At 41.5% G+C, this 15,449-nt stretch overlaps 2 protein-coding genes across 7 annotated transcripts in view; both read left to right on the top strand.

Moving 5' to 3' along the window:
* Positions 1-324: 324 nt before the first annotated feature.
* Positions 325-4,274, top strand: PRXL2C (peroxiredoxin like 2C; the record flags this gene model as incomplete). The annotated part of the gene is made up of 6 exons (XM_080362808.1): positions 325-507; positions 1,016-1,084; positions 2,570-2,623; positions 3,038-3,143; positions 3,381-3,512; positions 4,147-4,274. The coding sequence occupies 6 exons, from the start codon at positions 325-327 to the stop codon at positions 4,272-4,274; spliced, it is 672 nt and encodes a 223-aa protein (XP_080218934.1).
* A 3,166-nt stretch (positions 4,275-7,440) lies between these two features.
* The window catches only part of CDC14B (cell division cycle 14B), a 48,228-nt gene continuing 40,219 nt past the window's right edge, over positions 7,441-15,449 (top strand). For all 6 annotated transcript variants that reach the window (XM_080362063.1, XM_080362060.1, XM_080362059.1 and 3 more), the window contains exon 1: positions 7,441-7,734. In XM_080362063.1, coding sequence (XP_080218189.1) covers positions 7,530-7,734 — 205 coding nt within the window. In that variant the 5' untranslated portion in view covers positions 7,441-7,529. The remainder of the gene's footprint in view (positions 7,735-15,449) is intronic.

Below are 15,449 nucleotides of genomic sequence, written 5' to 3'. Positions count from 1 at the left end.
ACTCGGTTTCTAAGGGGCTCCGTTTGATTTTGTTAGGCTTTCCAGGCACAAACTCCACCCCGGCTGCCACCGACGCGCAGCGATTTTGGCTGCGGATTCCTGTGTCTCTCGATCCGAAGTCCCTGAACTCCCCAACTCCCCGCCAGCACTCCTGTGCTGCCCATCCGGCGTCCCGTCCAGGAACGGGAAGAAGCCGCTGCCCTGCAGCCCAGCCCCGGCAATTCCCCGCGGCCACACAGCCCCCGGGCTCCCCTCTGCGGCCCCGCCTTTCCCTTCCTCCCCCTCCGCGGCCGGGCAGGGCTGGCAGAGGCGCCGGAGCGGGCCATGGCCGGGCCGCCGGCGTCGCCCGTCACGCAGCAGGTCGGCAGAACGCGGGGCTGCGGGCAGCAGCCGGAGGCGGCGGAGCTGCGGGAGGCCGCCCGCTGCCGGGTGGTGGACGCGGACGGGAGGAGCATCCCCTTCGGGGCCCTGTACGGGGAGCAAAAAGCGATCGTGGTGTTCGTGCGGGTGAGAAGGGAGCGGCTGGCGGGGGCGGGGGTGTCTCGCCGGCCTGGAGCGCCAACAGGCGCCTTGTGGGGCTGTGAGAGAGGAGTTTACACGAAGGGGGCTGGAGCAGAGGGAAAAGAAAACGTAAAAGCAGATCAGTTCTGCTTCCGAGACCTCCCGTTCTTTGGTAAAATGATACAGTATTTATCTGAAAGGAAGTAATTCTTCAACCGCGTCTTTCAGGAAACAAGTATTGTGTTCCCTGATTTCCCTGCTGGCAAGCCAGCTCTCACATGCTTAAAATATCCTGAGGTAAAACTATTAGCGAAGCCCCGAGCCCAGTATCCTTGTTCAGGCCTGGATTAAACCAGAATCCTAATCCAAATTTGGTGACTACGAAGAATTTTAATCTTTCCTGTTCCCAGTTCCCGATCACCTCCAAAATGATTTGTGCCTGAAGTCAGAATCTGGTGCATCATTGCTGTGCAATAATATCTGTTTCTGACACGTCTAACTGGCTATGTTGCAGAATTTTTTGTGTTACGCCTGTAAGGAGTACGTAGAAGACCTGGCAAAAGTCCCCAAGGCATTTTTACAAGTGAGTACTCTGCCCTTAATATGTACATGGGGTTGGTGTAGTGGAGGAGATTTGATACGTCCTGCTGCAGGCTTGCATTAGGCTTAAACCTTATAGGAATCAAAAAAAAAGGCTGAGAAGAAAGTTAGTGCTTTCATTGTTTGCTACAATAGCCATAGTGTATCTGCCTAGGAGGTCCAGAATAGGATTTATTGTGCTCCATTCTCTGTTGCAGCACCATTATTTCTCCCTGCCCTGTTATCTTGGTGCTGGTTTTCTGCTGTGTTCTGAACAACAAGACAACATTGAACAGGCATTTATTTTGGTATTAGCAGTGCCCTGAGTAGCTGTATTCTGATCACTAACTACTGCCATTTCCATTATGTGGCATGGCTGAATGATGGTTGTGCAGGGAACAAAAACAGAAAATTAATCTGAATTAAAAATAGTGTCATTTTCTATGGTTATTTGTAAGATGCATCAGTGATGTGACCTGTTCTCCAGGCAGCTGTACGAAAAGGAGTGACATAGTGACAGAAAGGCGAAATGAAGTGGGCAGAGATTGCTCTGGATGGGTATTTGTTGGGTGGCAGGAGATACCAGAAAAAGACAATGATTCCCTGCTAAATGTGGAATGTCAATTTGTTTCTTCTAGGCTGCTGATTGAGATTTTATTGTATTTTATTCCCAACAGCAGCATGGCTGATGACAGAGGCTCAGCTCCTTGGTGACAATAAGCCTTAGATAGACTAGGAAGTTGTGGATGAGAAGGGACAATTTCTTAGGCAGCTCCTGTTCTCAGGACAGATTTTTCTAAACTGCTCTATCAGTGTTATTCAGAATGACATTTTGTTAATTTGGCTGCTCAAATATATACAGAGAATCAAAACCATCCATACTTTTCTTAGTGTGAGTATTCTGGTTATAGAAGGACTTCTTTTCATAACAAGCAAAATTATTCCATATGGGAAAGGCAAATATTATACCCTAGTATTAAGATGACCTTATATTTTATTAACTGTTTTACTGGCATCTAAATGAACTTAAGTTTTGGCCTCTGTGTTAGACTCAGGCCTAATATTGCGCTTGCAAAAGACAGCAGCGTATGCAGATGCAAGTTATATTAATGAGCACCAGTATAGGTAAATCACAGATATACTTGTATGTGTACCAGTATTTGCATGCTGCTTGTTTGGATGCAGCTGCAACTGAGTGGAAATACTGAATTTCCAAAATTATAGCAGGTTGTAATCAATTAGAACAATGAAATTATTTATGGTACAGAAACCTGTAACCTAAAAGTTATCTTTATAAATAATTTTTCACTTAATAAATTGATGTAGCTGACAAAGGTGCAGGATTCAGATATGTAGGTGATGTTAAGTTCAACTAATTTTACCTCAGTGCACTGTGATTGTTAACTCAGGACACCAGATTTTGCTAATGCTTTGCAACCATGCAGAAGCAGTGAGTTCCTCTTTACAGTTTCAATACGTTCTGTTCTAGGAAGCAAATGTGAGGCTTATAGTTATTGGACAGTCATCTTATCACCACATCAAGGTAAATAAAGTACTTCTTAAATTCATTGTATCCTGTATTGTGTCTTAAGGGTCTGCATTGAGGGATTTCACTCTGAGAAGATGATCATTTTCAACAGCAGAAAAAGAATACAGTGTTCTTTTTCATGAAGCAATTTTAATAGTGGTACACATGAATAAAGCAAATAACTAAAACTTACAAAATGGCTGGGACTTGCTAAGGAAACATCTTTTCTTGATTTCACTGGAAGCTTTGTTTTAGTAGAAGCTTTGGGGCTAAAAATTTTTGGCCTTTGACTTAACATGTCAAATCTACAGGTTTCAAAATTTGGGGGTGGGGGTGTCACTATTTTTTCTACTGTAGGTAGATCCTAATTAATTACTGTCTCAACCTTTAAAATATCACCCTTTTTTTTTGTACTCATATATTTTGCAGCCCTTTTGCAGTTTAACTGGGTATACACATGAAATGTATGTAGATCCACAAAGGGAAATTTATAAAACACTTGGCATGAAAAGAGGTGAAGGTAATAGCGTATCAGGTAAGAATAATTTTCTCACATTGTTTGGACTTAGAGTAAAAGAAGAATGCTCAGATAAAACAGTATAATCATAATGTAAATTGGAAGGGAGGTGCCCACTAGATTGTCTCTTTTAGGCTATATTTTGTCATAACACTCGTAATCGGGAAGCTCTATTCATAGCAGCTGTTTGATTTTGTTGTTCACCTTACATACTTATGTATTTCTAGATAACAAATATTTTGCCATTCTGTCTAGTGCGGAGCCCTCATGTGAAATCAAACATGTTTCTGGGAAGCTTTAAGAGTATGTGGAGAGCGATGACTGGTCCAGTTTTTGATTTTCAAGGAGACCCTGCTCAGCAGGGAGGAGCTTTGATTTTAGGCCCAGGTGAGCTTCTTCGTTTTGTGCTAAAGTTATGGTCTTTTTCTGTAGCTGCTAGCTTTAACGCCACCATCTCAGCTGCTGTCCCTGTGGATCCCAAGGAGGCAGTCTTGTCTTGAACTCTGATTTTGCCAGCTGAAGGAAGCTGTGGAAGTGTCATTGTGTAGTCCCATCTCCCACAGAGGTGGCACAAAGCTGATCACCGTCCTGCAGAAATCAATAGAAGTGGCAATGGAACAACTGCCTCAAAGTTTGCAGGGTTTGTGTTTCTTTTGACATAATGGTGCTCACCTAGTTTCTGCTTTCACATTTGATTCTGGACATTTAATGTGGTTTCAGTAGAGGAATAATGCATGAAGTGGGGGCTGCAACATGACAAAGTAATCTCATCAAATCATTAGGAAACATGCTGCAGCAGATTTAATTCAATTAGATGGCTCAATTTTCCTTGCTTCTATAACTTAATTTAAAAAAATCTAAGTCATTGTTTAAGATATAGTATATTGTGCAATCTATAGAGCTAATACACATTTCTACAGGAACTAGTAGGAAATTAGAATGCTTCTTTGATTCACTTATGTCTTTGGATAAATAAATACTATATTCAACCATTTACATGTTTATTCTCATTCTGTTCCAGGTAATGAAGTTCATTTTTTGCACCTGGATAAAAACAGGCTGGATCATGTTCCTATTAACACAGTTTTGCAGCTGGCAGGAGTTAAAACAGTAAATTTCACAAACAAACCCCAGATTATTGACATATGACACTGGCACAGTATATATTTTTTTTATTTGTATTCTGTAATACAAGAACAATTCTCCAGCAAGTTCCCACCAGCATTGATACTGTTGTGTCTTTATGGGACATCTGAAACCTCTTCTCAAAAATCAGAGCACAGAATAAAACTGCCTGGCACTGAAGATGGGCACTAAAGTGCTATTTCCATTGCGTATAATAAAAACTAAAATACAACTGAGGCTTATTGCAAAAAATCCTGTATTTTATTGCTTCCTCATCAAACAATCTTGCTAAAATATTTTAAAAGTCTGTGTTCAAGATGCACTAAACTAAAAAATCTGGTTTTGCTCAGGAAGATCTTGGGATTCTTGCCTTCAGATCACACTGGCTTTCAATCCAATACTTCTCAGTGATGTTTTAAAGCTTACAGCACCATTTGACAATCTTCTATTAAAATATACCGTGAAAAATCACAGTTTTGAACACTGGGATTTACGCTTATGCCTGCTTTTGCATCTAGCGCTAGCAGACATTATGAAATACGTTTTACAGTTTTAAATAAATATTTTAAATATGTCATCCGTTGCCTGCAATTCTTTTGCATTGTATGAAAAGGTGGGTCTGTAAGACTAGGGAGGCGTGTGTCTTAAAAATATTTCTGATCATGTCAGTTTTGGAGTAGCTATAAACAATTACTTGTTTTCGCATGAAGATTTGCAATAGAATATTTTCCCTTGTATGTGTGTAATTCAAAAGCAAGAGGTCTCTGAAAAAATGTCCTTAGTTATTTCTGTCCTAGACAACTGAGCTAAGGACAACAGCATTTTGGTTGCAGTTCTGTCAGAATTAATATTATCCATTTTTCTATAAATGTTTATGTTCAGAATATATTGCTTTCATTAAAGCAGATGTGTTCTCTTTCATCCATAAGCCACTTCTTTTTAGCAATTTAAAAATAAGATTGTCTGAGGTTTATGGAGGAGCATATCCTCCACTGCAGTGTCTTGTCTTTAGCCTTCATTGTAAAATGCTACTATTCATATCTCACCTGCAAGTTTTTCTCCCCTTTTAAGCCTCAACACTAATACAATCATAAAACAGTGTTCTGAAGTTTGTCCCTGCATCCATTAAGGTCACTGGCAGGCCCAGAGCAAGCTCCAGACAGCTCTACGCCATTAAGAGCATGTGAAATTAAATGCAGTGTTCCTTGGTGAAAAATAAAAGACTTTAAGAAACATAATGATACTGAGCAACATAATTCCATTAAAGGTACTATGCCTTAGCACCTTATTCATTACATACACTTTTGATACGGTGTGTTCAGAAGGTGGATATTATTAATGTAAAAACACCATGTTCAGTTCCCTGCTTTGACTAAACACCACTCAGCTCGGGACTAAAAGTAGTGATGTGCAGACTCTGAAGCCCTGTGATTTCGAGACAGGCCAGAGGCTTCCTCAGAACTTGGCATAACAGACTCCGACCAGCGTCTGGGGCTTACAGGGCAGTAAAGTCTTCATTTTGTGGCCACTACCACACATTAATAAAAAAGGGGTTGTTGCCTCCTTCCAGGGCTCCCCCAGCTCAACAATATTTTTGAGCATGTTGGAAACTCCGGAACGGAGCCGCCTTTATGTTACTCAAGCAACAGCAGAAAGCGAGCTAGAAAACTTGTCTTCTGTTTATTAAGCAATAACAAGAAACACAGAAAGAATATTTTAAAATAATTATTGATTTTATTTGTAGTGCTTCCACTCTGCTTGATTCCCTCAGTCACCACTCCCAAAGACACTGACTCTAGTTCCACTTTTGTTTTGCAATCATTTCACTTTCATTTTCGTGGAGCTTTTGATATCGAAAGAAATGTTTGGCTAGCCAGTTTTCTACTTGTTTTGCTTTCAGTGGAATTAAAACCATACACAATTGGAATAGTTCTATTGCTGCATTTTAAATATGTAACCACAGCTAAAAGAACTATGGACTCTCAAAAGGGACTGGAATGCATTAAACTGTAGTTTGACAGTTCAGTTGGTTGAAGTCATCCACATTCATCATTGCAACACTGACAAGAACCATACCACGGCCTTTGTGTTATCCCAGCAAAATGACTTATTCAGAAAGATCCGTGAAGTGCCGAGAAACAAGAAGAGGGAATGAGACGGGAGGATTCATTAGAAGATCTAGCCTAATTAGACCATCGCTCCTGCATTTTGCATCTGGCCACCGAGTCTGCTAGTGCTCTGCGAGAAAATGATTCCCACATACGTAACAAATTGGAACAAGGATGGCCACATTCATCCACGGGAGAAACGGTTTTTAGAGTGTCAGCAGAATTTTAGGTCTCTGGTGTTATTTAGAAAATGTATTTTTAAGAAGTTACACAGTGGAAGGTGGAAACCTCTGCAGGATGAACATTGACCTCATATTGGGCAGGCGGTACAACACTTCAGCAAGGGCTGTTGTTATGAGAGGCGGGGAGGGAGCAGTTTTCAGAAGTCGTTTTAACTACTAGGTTGATTTATTTCAACACCTACTTACAATAATGGTGTATTTTGAAGCATCACTGTGTCTGAGAAGTGGACTCAAGCCCAGCTATTTTAACTTTCCAAATAAACCCAGTTAATGTTCAGACCAGACAAAAACGGCGTGTACTGGACTGGTTTGTGTTGGCCTCACACAACGTCATACCCCCTCTGAACCATCTATCGGTACGTGTCACGACAGACACCTGAAGACTGACGTCTCAAGACACGCAGCTGAAAACGCGCATTTCTTTACGCCAGCGCAAGCGCTGCCGGCCCGTCCGCGGGAGCGGACCGATCCCGCAGCCGGAGCCCTGGCACCCCCGGGGCTGCGCTGGGTCCCGCCGGCGCCACCACCGTCCCGCTCTCCGGGAGCAGCGCGGCGCCACGTCAGCAGCACCCGCCGCGGCGGGAGAGCCGGGTCGAGGCGCCGAGGGCCCCGCCGGCCGCCAACAGCCCCTGGGCGGCAGCGACCGCCTCGGGCCACCTGTTACAGCGGCCACTATGACATCACCGTCCGCACCGCTCCGCGCTGGTGACGCCACACCGCGCTGACCCAATCAGAGGAGGCGGGGGGGTGTCGGGAGGTGGCCGGCAGCTGCCGCCGGCTGGGGGCGGGGGGGCCGTAGGTGCGCGGGGCGGTGGGAGGGGCCGGTGTCCGGGGAGACGCGTCAGCCGCCGCCGTCGTCGTCGTCGCAGGGTCCCTCCCCTCCAGCGGCCCGAGCCCCGCGGGGAGCGGCGCCGGGCGGCGCGGCGGGGATGAGGCGGCCGCCTCGCACCCACCGTACCGGCGCGGCCGCCTTCGCCATGAAGCGGAAGAGCTGGGCCGAGGCTCGGCGCCGCGCAGCCCCCGCGCCCCCGGCGCTGAAGAGAACTCGGGGCACGGTGTCGCGGGCGGCGGGGGTCGAGGCGGAGCGGCAGCAGCCGCCCCCCGCCGGGCCGGAGATCTGCCTGAGGATCGCTGGTGAGGGGGGCGTGCCAGGGGGACGGGGGCGGGCAGGCGGGACAGTTGAGGCGCGAGTCGGGGCCGGGCTGCCTGCGGCGGGACGGGGCGGGGGCCGCTGGGGTGTCCCGTCCCGTCCCGTCCCGTCCCCAACCGCCCCGCCGCCCCCGGGGTGGGGGGCGCGGCCGCCGGGCGGGAAAACGTCCCCCCAGCGCTCGGTCGCCGTTGTCCCCGGCGGGACCCCCGGGCGCTCGGCCGGCGCGGCAGCCGCTGCCATCTGTGCGATGGGGTCATTTCTTTCGACTCTGGCGTTTCACACGGCGAAGTATTCTTTGAAAATGCATCGCTAGTGTAGCCATTCTTCCAGAAGGATAAGTGTCGTAGGTTTTTAATAACTCTGGCTGTACCGAGCGATTACCTAGTGCTGCCTTTTTCTGCTTGTAAGAAAGGGAAAATACATTTGAAACAGTAAAACATGTTTCGGGGCGGGGAGAAAACATACTTCTCTCTATATTGGGGATGTATATCTTTCTGGTAACGTTGTTCATGCTGCCTAATGGGTAAAATAATGCACAAGCTTTGCACTTCTTCTTGACACTCGAATGCCAGCAGCTTCTGAAGCTTTACTCAGTGTCCTCCATCCTTTTCGTGGCCCTGTGATTTGAGCCATGCTTTGTTTTGGCACAGAAGCCTGCCTCTGTGGAGAACCATGTTGGATCACATAGTTTTGGATTTAGGTTTGAGTTCCCCCAGCTGTAAAACATGCATGAGTGTAGTTTGCCTGAAAGAAAAAGCAAACAAACAAACCCCACCAAACAAAACAAGTACACAAAACAAAAACAAACAAAAAATGAACAAAAGAAAATTAAAACAAACAAACAAACAAACAAAACAACAACAAAGAAACAAACAATCAAAAAAACCTAAAAGTTTTAATGCCCGGTGACACAATCTGAGAGTGGTAGCATTTACAACTTCTCTTAAAAAAAAACCAAACTAAACATAAACTCACCACTTCTCTTTGAAGGACATGGGAAATTGCCTGTCGACAGAGAAAGCAAAAATACAAAGAGCAAATGGTGACAAAAGGCACTAGTCTTACCTGTGCCAAGAAATGGGGTTCCTTAAGTTAACTAGTATGTCTCGTAGATAACCATATGTTTCGAAGACTGTAAGATTTGTTCTGAAAATTTGGCATACTAATGTAGGAAGAGTGTAAACTCCCAAAGCATACCAAATTCCTCTTTTTAAAAATGCTTTAGTACTGTCAGGGAATAAAATCCTAAACAGTCCAGCCTAGAATACAACATTTTAGGCCTATTCTATGCAGCGAGACATAATAGTCTACTTGTATGCAGAACTTTCATGCTACGATAACTCCATACATGTATTTTTTATGACTGCAACCATGTATATAGAAAATGATGATGGTATAGTTTTAAGGTTAAACTCCTCATTTGGCAGGTGATGGCTTTTTGATATCAAAGTAGTTTCACTACGTAGAATACTGTGCAGCCTTGTACAGCTTAGATCTCCAGCAAACGGGACTGTCTGACCATTCTCACACAGCAATTGCTTGTATCTGATGATACACTTGTGGCAGCAATAGACCCCATAAATTACTGTATTTTCTCCTCCAAAGAAACATTCACCTGGTTAAATAATAGAGTAGGGCACCTAGGCTTTGACCTGTGTTTTTCCAGTGAAATTTCACCATACACAGCAGTACACAGTATAACAAACTCGATTAAAATGCATTAGATTATTATATTTGATATTTCATTTTGTCTTCTTACTGTGCACAGTGGCTGCTGTTTACAAGCTTCTCCTAATGGAACAGTTATAGTCTAATTTTTATTACCCTGGTATGTCATACATATTTTCTAAAACATTAAAAGATTAAGCCCGCAGGCTAATATTTTTAATTCAGCTATTTGGAAAGTTATTTCAAGTTTTGAGCTGTCAGTTCTGCCTTCTGATAATGCAGTTCTGAGAAACTAATTAATAGTTCTGGACTGCAGATGAATAAAAGCATAAGGCCTTGTTCTTGCAAATGGACATACTGGTAAATATTTTAGCCTCTGTAAAGTCTGGGGAGATCTGCATTAGCTTATCTGCTTACAGAAACAGTGCTAACCTCATAAGAACATTGCAGGCTGCCCTCATGTTCATCTTTGCAAAAAGACAAAGGCAGAAATGAAACTCGAATAGCTGTAAAGATTTATGGATCTTTTCCTGTGTGATGATACACTCATAAACAGCAAATTTTGTAGTCCATTATTTGCGTGGATTTTATACCCAAAATACTTACAGTAATTATTGTATTGACGTATTTCTTAATGAATTGTGTCCATCAGCTGTATGTCAGAATAATTCTTAACCAGGATCATCTCAATGTTTTTGTTTACTATTAAGACTAATTCAGGAAAGCTATTCTTGTGAAAAATTGTGTATTTTCATCTGTTAAACTGCGTGGAAAGCCTTACCATTTTCTTTTTGTCAACTAATGCGTGAGGCTTGCTGGTATGAATTCAATTTGCTGGAACTGAATGCATTTTTTCTGTTTATTAGAAGCATATTCCCATATCCTTCTGATCTCCAAAAGAAGTAATTTATCTGATCTAAAGAAAATGTAACAGTTCTGTATGAGATGCTTGAAAGCTGTTGATTTCCTTTCCTTGGCTGCTTTTCTTTGTCATTGCTCTGATTTTATACATACCATTTTAAAGAAGGTGTGGAATTATAAGGCATAAACCTCAGGCAAAAGGTGTGTGTTTCTCTCTTACCTCTTTTCAGTAGTTAATTCTAAAATGAAGTAACTACAATAACTATACATGGAATTCAGTTTTAAGTGATATAACAGCATGGGGCATTTCTTGGCATTTATTCTCGAGCTGAATGTATGTCCAGTTTGTTAGTTACAGTAAGGAACTAACATCTTAAAGGATGCTCTGAGCTATACTGTATATGCCTTTTTTTTTTAATAATAATTTTACTTAGCTTGTCACTTGGAGTTTTTATGAAATACCAATAGTTTTAACATGTTCATTGACAGGTGGGTTCGTTTTTTTGGTTTTGAGGATTTTTTTTTAAAGTTGTAATTTGTTTTTCCAGTATTGCTGACTTGTCATTATAGACTTTGTGTATTATGTAGATAATTTTTTTTTTTCTTAATGCTGAGGACACTCCTACCAAGTATCGTTAAACTTTTCAACATTTTGACTATCAACACTTCCGATTAGTTTGCATTATATAACCATCTCAGTACAAAAGTTGTATTTACTCTTTTATCAATATGACCTCACTTACTGTGAGTCTTTCTCAAAGTTAATATTTTAAATATGAGTTTAAGGTTTTTAGTGTCCAAGCCAGCACTGGAAGTGCATGAACGTATGTAAAGTAGCCTTGTATATCAACAGGAGCAGCAGAGTGCAAGGACTCTGTTTGAGTGAAGTAACACAGTGTTGTTGTTTAGTTGTGACATGGCCGTGAAAATATTTTTTTTCATGGTTTTCTATTAAATAAAAAGTTCCTTTAGCTTTTTAGTGTGATTTCATTTTATTTTTCGGAGGCCAGGCTGTTGTTCTAATTGCCAACTCATGACTTGAATTTGAAACATTGTAATGATGACTGAATGAATCTTTTCAAGGATAGAATTACTAAAAAGAAAATCTCATGCAATTTTTCTTTTCGTTTCAACATTGCAACAGAATTTCTCTTTTGTGTTTTCTCATGTGTCTTCCTGATAATTTGGAGTCTTTTACATCAAACACAAAAAAATACTATGTACCGACTCTGAATTTAGAAATACACTCCTCTTACCATAGTAAATAACTCTCTGGTTACATTCCTGGTAATTCGAAACAGACTAACATTGGTGTTTGTTGTACTGTCAGTCTCCTCTGAATTTTTCATCTAAGTCATCTGTTTAACAATAGAACTGTAGAATTTCTCTTTTTATGAAATAATCCTTGCTGATCATACACAGACTTGTCCTGCAGTGAGTGCCTGCTTGGTATTTAGTTGTTTCTTGAATTACTGAAATTTCTTTCTCCAAGGCCTGTGCAGCAGATCCCAAGAAGCATCAGGCTTATTGACAGTAAAGGGAAGGAGATTATTTTGTCATTCCTGTATTCACATTAACATGATTTTGAAGTGGTAGATCTCACTTTCATATACGTCTATTTCCATGGAACACTGTAAATCTGAAAAATAAGCAGGATCTTTTTGCTTCTGTACACACACTGCAATCGGATGTGTGATTATTATAGCTTGTGTAGACATGCTTGTGCTAGCTTTAATCTCACTAGTTCACGTACCAGCAGTAGCAAACCTGTGGTAACACAGCCCTTAGTGAGGAGTCTGCAGGCTCATTTTGCTGTACCTTGGATGCTTATTCAAATTAATTGCCTACAGTGACGTCCATGTCTCTGTATTTTAACTGTTTTGTTATAAGACACTAACAAAATTATGTGTAATTGAAGTATGTCTAACATACTGCAGTCATATCTCCTAATTGCAGTGCAGACACAGCCTGTAAGGCAGTGAAGCCCTACTCTCGTTCTTCTGAGAGACGATTAGAAAGGTCTGCTCTAGTTTGATAGTTTAGGATGACCTTTTATCAGAAATTTGCAGGAATCTGGAAGTGCTCAAGCGTGCTATATGTAAATGAAATACTAAAAAGCTAAAATTAGAAAAGGAAATATAAAAATAAAATGGAAGCCTTGCACCTGCAGTCCAAACCTTTGTGGAGTCCTAGTGAAATAAATTAATCAGTGCTGTGGTGTTTTTTATATATAAGTCCTCATCCCACAGTCAGATGAAGGAATTCTCTTTTCCCAGCGTGTGTTACTCCTATTAAAAAAATCAACACACTAATCCTTGGCTACTGTAAACAGAATTGTGAATGTGTTTGCAAAAAATAGGTATAAACAGACATGGTGACTAATAGAACATTTGTCTTATACCGGACTGATAAACCAATAGAAAGGTAAATACACTTATGAGAAAGGATTTCTCTGTGTGGCTCATTTCTAAGGCCTCCCAATAGGAAACATGTTAGAAAGATGAAGCCTGCTGTTTACGTAATAGGGAGCAATTGTCAGCAGTGCACCGGAAAGGACAGCTTGTCAGGATATGGGTATTTGAAACACACTGCTCTTATTGTGTGCTAGTTCTGTAAATTCATTAAACGTGAGTCTTTCGGGTGTTTTAAGAGTAGCAACAATTAATTTGATCCAGAGATATCGGTGCAGAATTGAATGCCGGCAGCAATTCAGAAGGCCGTGTTCACTCAGGGTAGGAATTCTTACATTTGTTGGACATTTTTGCAAAAGCCATGGAAGATTTCCACTAAAAGTAGGAGCACTGAGGAAGCAAGCGATTCTGTTACTTCAAATCCTGTTCAGGAGCAAAATGCTAAATTATTTTAGGTCCTTGACCTGTGCAAATATTTTTCCTTTCATTTTGATCACAGTTTTGTGTTTGAGGATTTTGGATTGCTCTTCATGTAGAGCTTTTATATTTTCAAAAGGGATGTAAATTTTATGTGAAGAAGCTGGTGTGAAAGACAGTAGTGTATCAGTTTGAGTACCACAGCCATTCTTCCCAGACTTTAGATGTGAATGTTGTTTGTGGACATGGAGAGCTCAGTCTAAGTCAATAATTAGATGGATATAAAGGACAGATGCCATCAAGGGAAAAATTCTGGATGTGTATTCCCACTGTTAACCCCCAGTGGGCTGGTTCAGTGAGCTAACTCCAAAGGAAACTTTTCCTTGTAAGGAACCTGGTGGCAGCTAGCCATCAAATCAGTTTAGAAGTGGTGTGAAATTATAGCCTGGGGCTGTAGTGTGACATGTGTTTAATCTAGCAATGCCAGTTTAAACATGATCCCTAGATATCATATCCTCTCAGTTCTCCTTTCTGCTTCCTCCTTTGCCCTCAGTCCTCCCACATGCACATTACCTCTCATTCTCAGGGCAGAGGGAAGTAAAACAGCAAAGCAGCTTTTCCTTTTTCCTTTTCCTTTTCCTTTTCCTTTTCCTTTTCCTTTTTCTTTTTCTTTCTTTTTCTTTTTCTTTTTCTTTTTCTTTTTCTTTTTTCTTTTTCCTTTTTCTTTTTCTTTTTCTTTTTCTTTTTCTTTTTCTTTTTCTTTTTCTTTTTCTTTTTCTTTTTCTTTTTCTTTTCTTTTCTTTTTTTTAATTTCTTTTTCTTTTTTCTTTCCTTTTCTTTTTCTTTTTTTTTCTTTCCTTTTCTTTTCTTTTCTTTTCTCCTTTCCTTTCCTTTCCTTTCCTTTCCTTTCCTTTCCTTTCCTTTCCTTTCCTTTCCTTTCCTTTCCTTTCCTTTCCTTTCCTTTCCTTTCCTTTCCTTTCCTTTCCTTTCCTTTCCTTTCCTTTCCTTTCCTTTCCTTTCCTTTCCTTTCCTTTCCTTCTCTCTTCTCTCTTCTCTCTTCTCTCTTCTCTCTTCTCTCTTCTCTCTTCTCTCTTCTCTCTTCTTCTCTCTCTCTCTTCTCTCTCCTCTCTTCTCTCTTCTCTCTTCTCTCTCCTCTCTTCTCTCTTCTCTCATCTTTCCCTTTTCTTGTTCTTGTTCTTGTTCCCTTTCACCTTTCCATTTCCCTTTCCTCTCCCTCCTCTTTTTTGTTTCTTTGATACTGTGGTAGGATACTTGTTACAGTTTCTGATTCACACAAATCCACCTTGACACAGCATCGGGCTTGACAGAGTGGTGGGGACAGATGCAGAGGAGGTTTGGGAAGCGGAGTCTACCTCCACCCCCAAATTGTTGGCCTGGACACTTTCACAGGGCTGCCTTTCTGTGAAGCAGTTTTCCCCATGGTGTATTTTGCATTCAGTTGGGGCATAGCTGCACTTGCTTCTCCACCTGTATTTGCCTTTTGCTGCCGGTTTAATCACTTATTTAAAAAGCACAACATTACTCTGAATTTTATTCTTTGGCTTGTTGTCAGGAGATGCTTTGTTAAATGTTGGGTGCAGGTAATGCACTTCCCAGGTAGTACTGCATCTGCTGTGCCTACAAGATGGGACTATTGGAAATTAAATAAGCAGGTTTGGTGCCTTGTTTCTGCTGAGAGAGTAAGGAAAGTAGGTTCTTAGCTCCTTGCTCAGGAGTTACTGTACATCCCACTGGTTGCACCTGACCTGTAAATGTTTAAGCCAAACCAGAGGCTGCTGTTTTGCTGAAATGTGCGTTTAGCAGATGTACAGTTTTTGATGGTGTTGTCTGCCTCCACCCCCTGAGATATTGCTGTACATAGGTGAGCACTGAGCATGTGTTGAAATATAGACATGGGGACTAATTTCATGAGATACTTTACTGTGTATTTTCAAGATACAAACAATGATTTCAAAGTGCTAGTCATGAAGAATTTTGTATTGAAGCATAAACTGTTGGGGTTTTTTTCTTGCCCTCTGGAAAAGAAGATACGGTTTTTCTTTATTAGAAATTATGCTTTAAAATTATATGTTTTATATTCAGGTGATCTGTTTGGATATTTAAGCAGTATATCTGTTCCAGGCAACTAGTTTGCAAAAAATCAAGTTTTCCTTTTAGGTTTGAATTTTAATCCATGGATTTTGTAATGATATATTTTCAGCAGGAGGAAGAAGAGTATTGCTGTGGTGCTGCAAGGCCTCAGTTTTTATTGACCAATTATTGCAAGCACACAGCAATTTACAGCAGGAGCAGAGTCTCAGTGTTTAAAGTTCACTGGGGCT

Source organism: Nesoenas mayeri (assembly GCF_963082525.1).
Source record: "Nesoenas mayeri genome assembly, chromosome: Z".
Lineage (NCBI taxonomy): Eukaryota > Metazoa > Chordata > Aves > Columbiformes > Columbidae > Nesoenas > Nesoenas mayeri.
The sequence above is the reverse complement of the archived record's forward strand: the minus strand, read 5'-3'. Positions and strand labels throughout refer to the sequence as shown.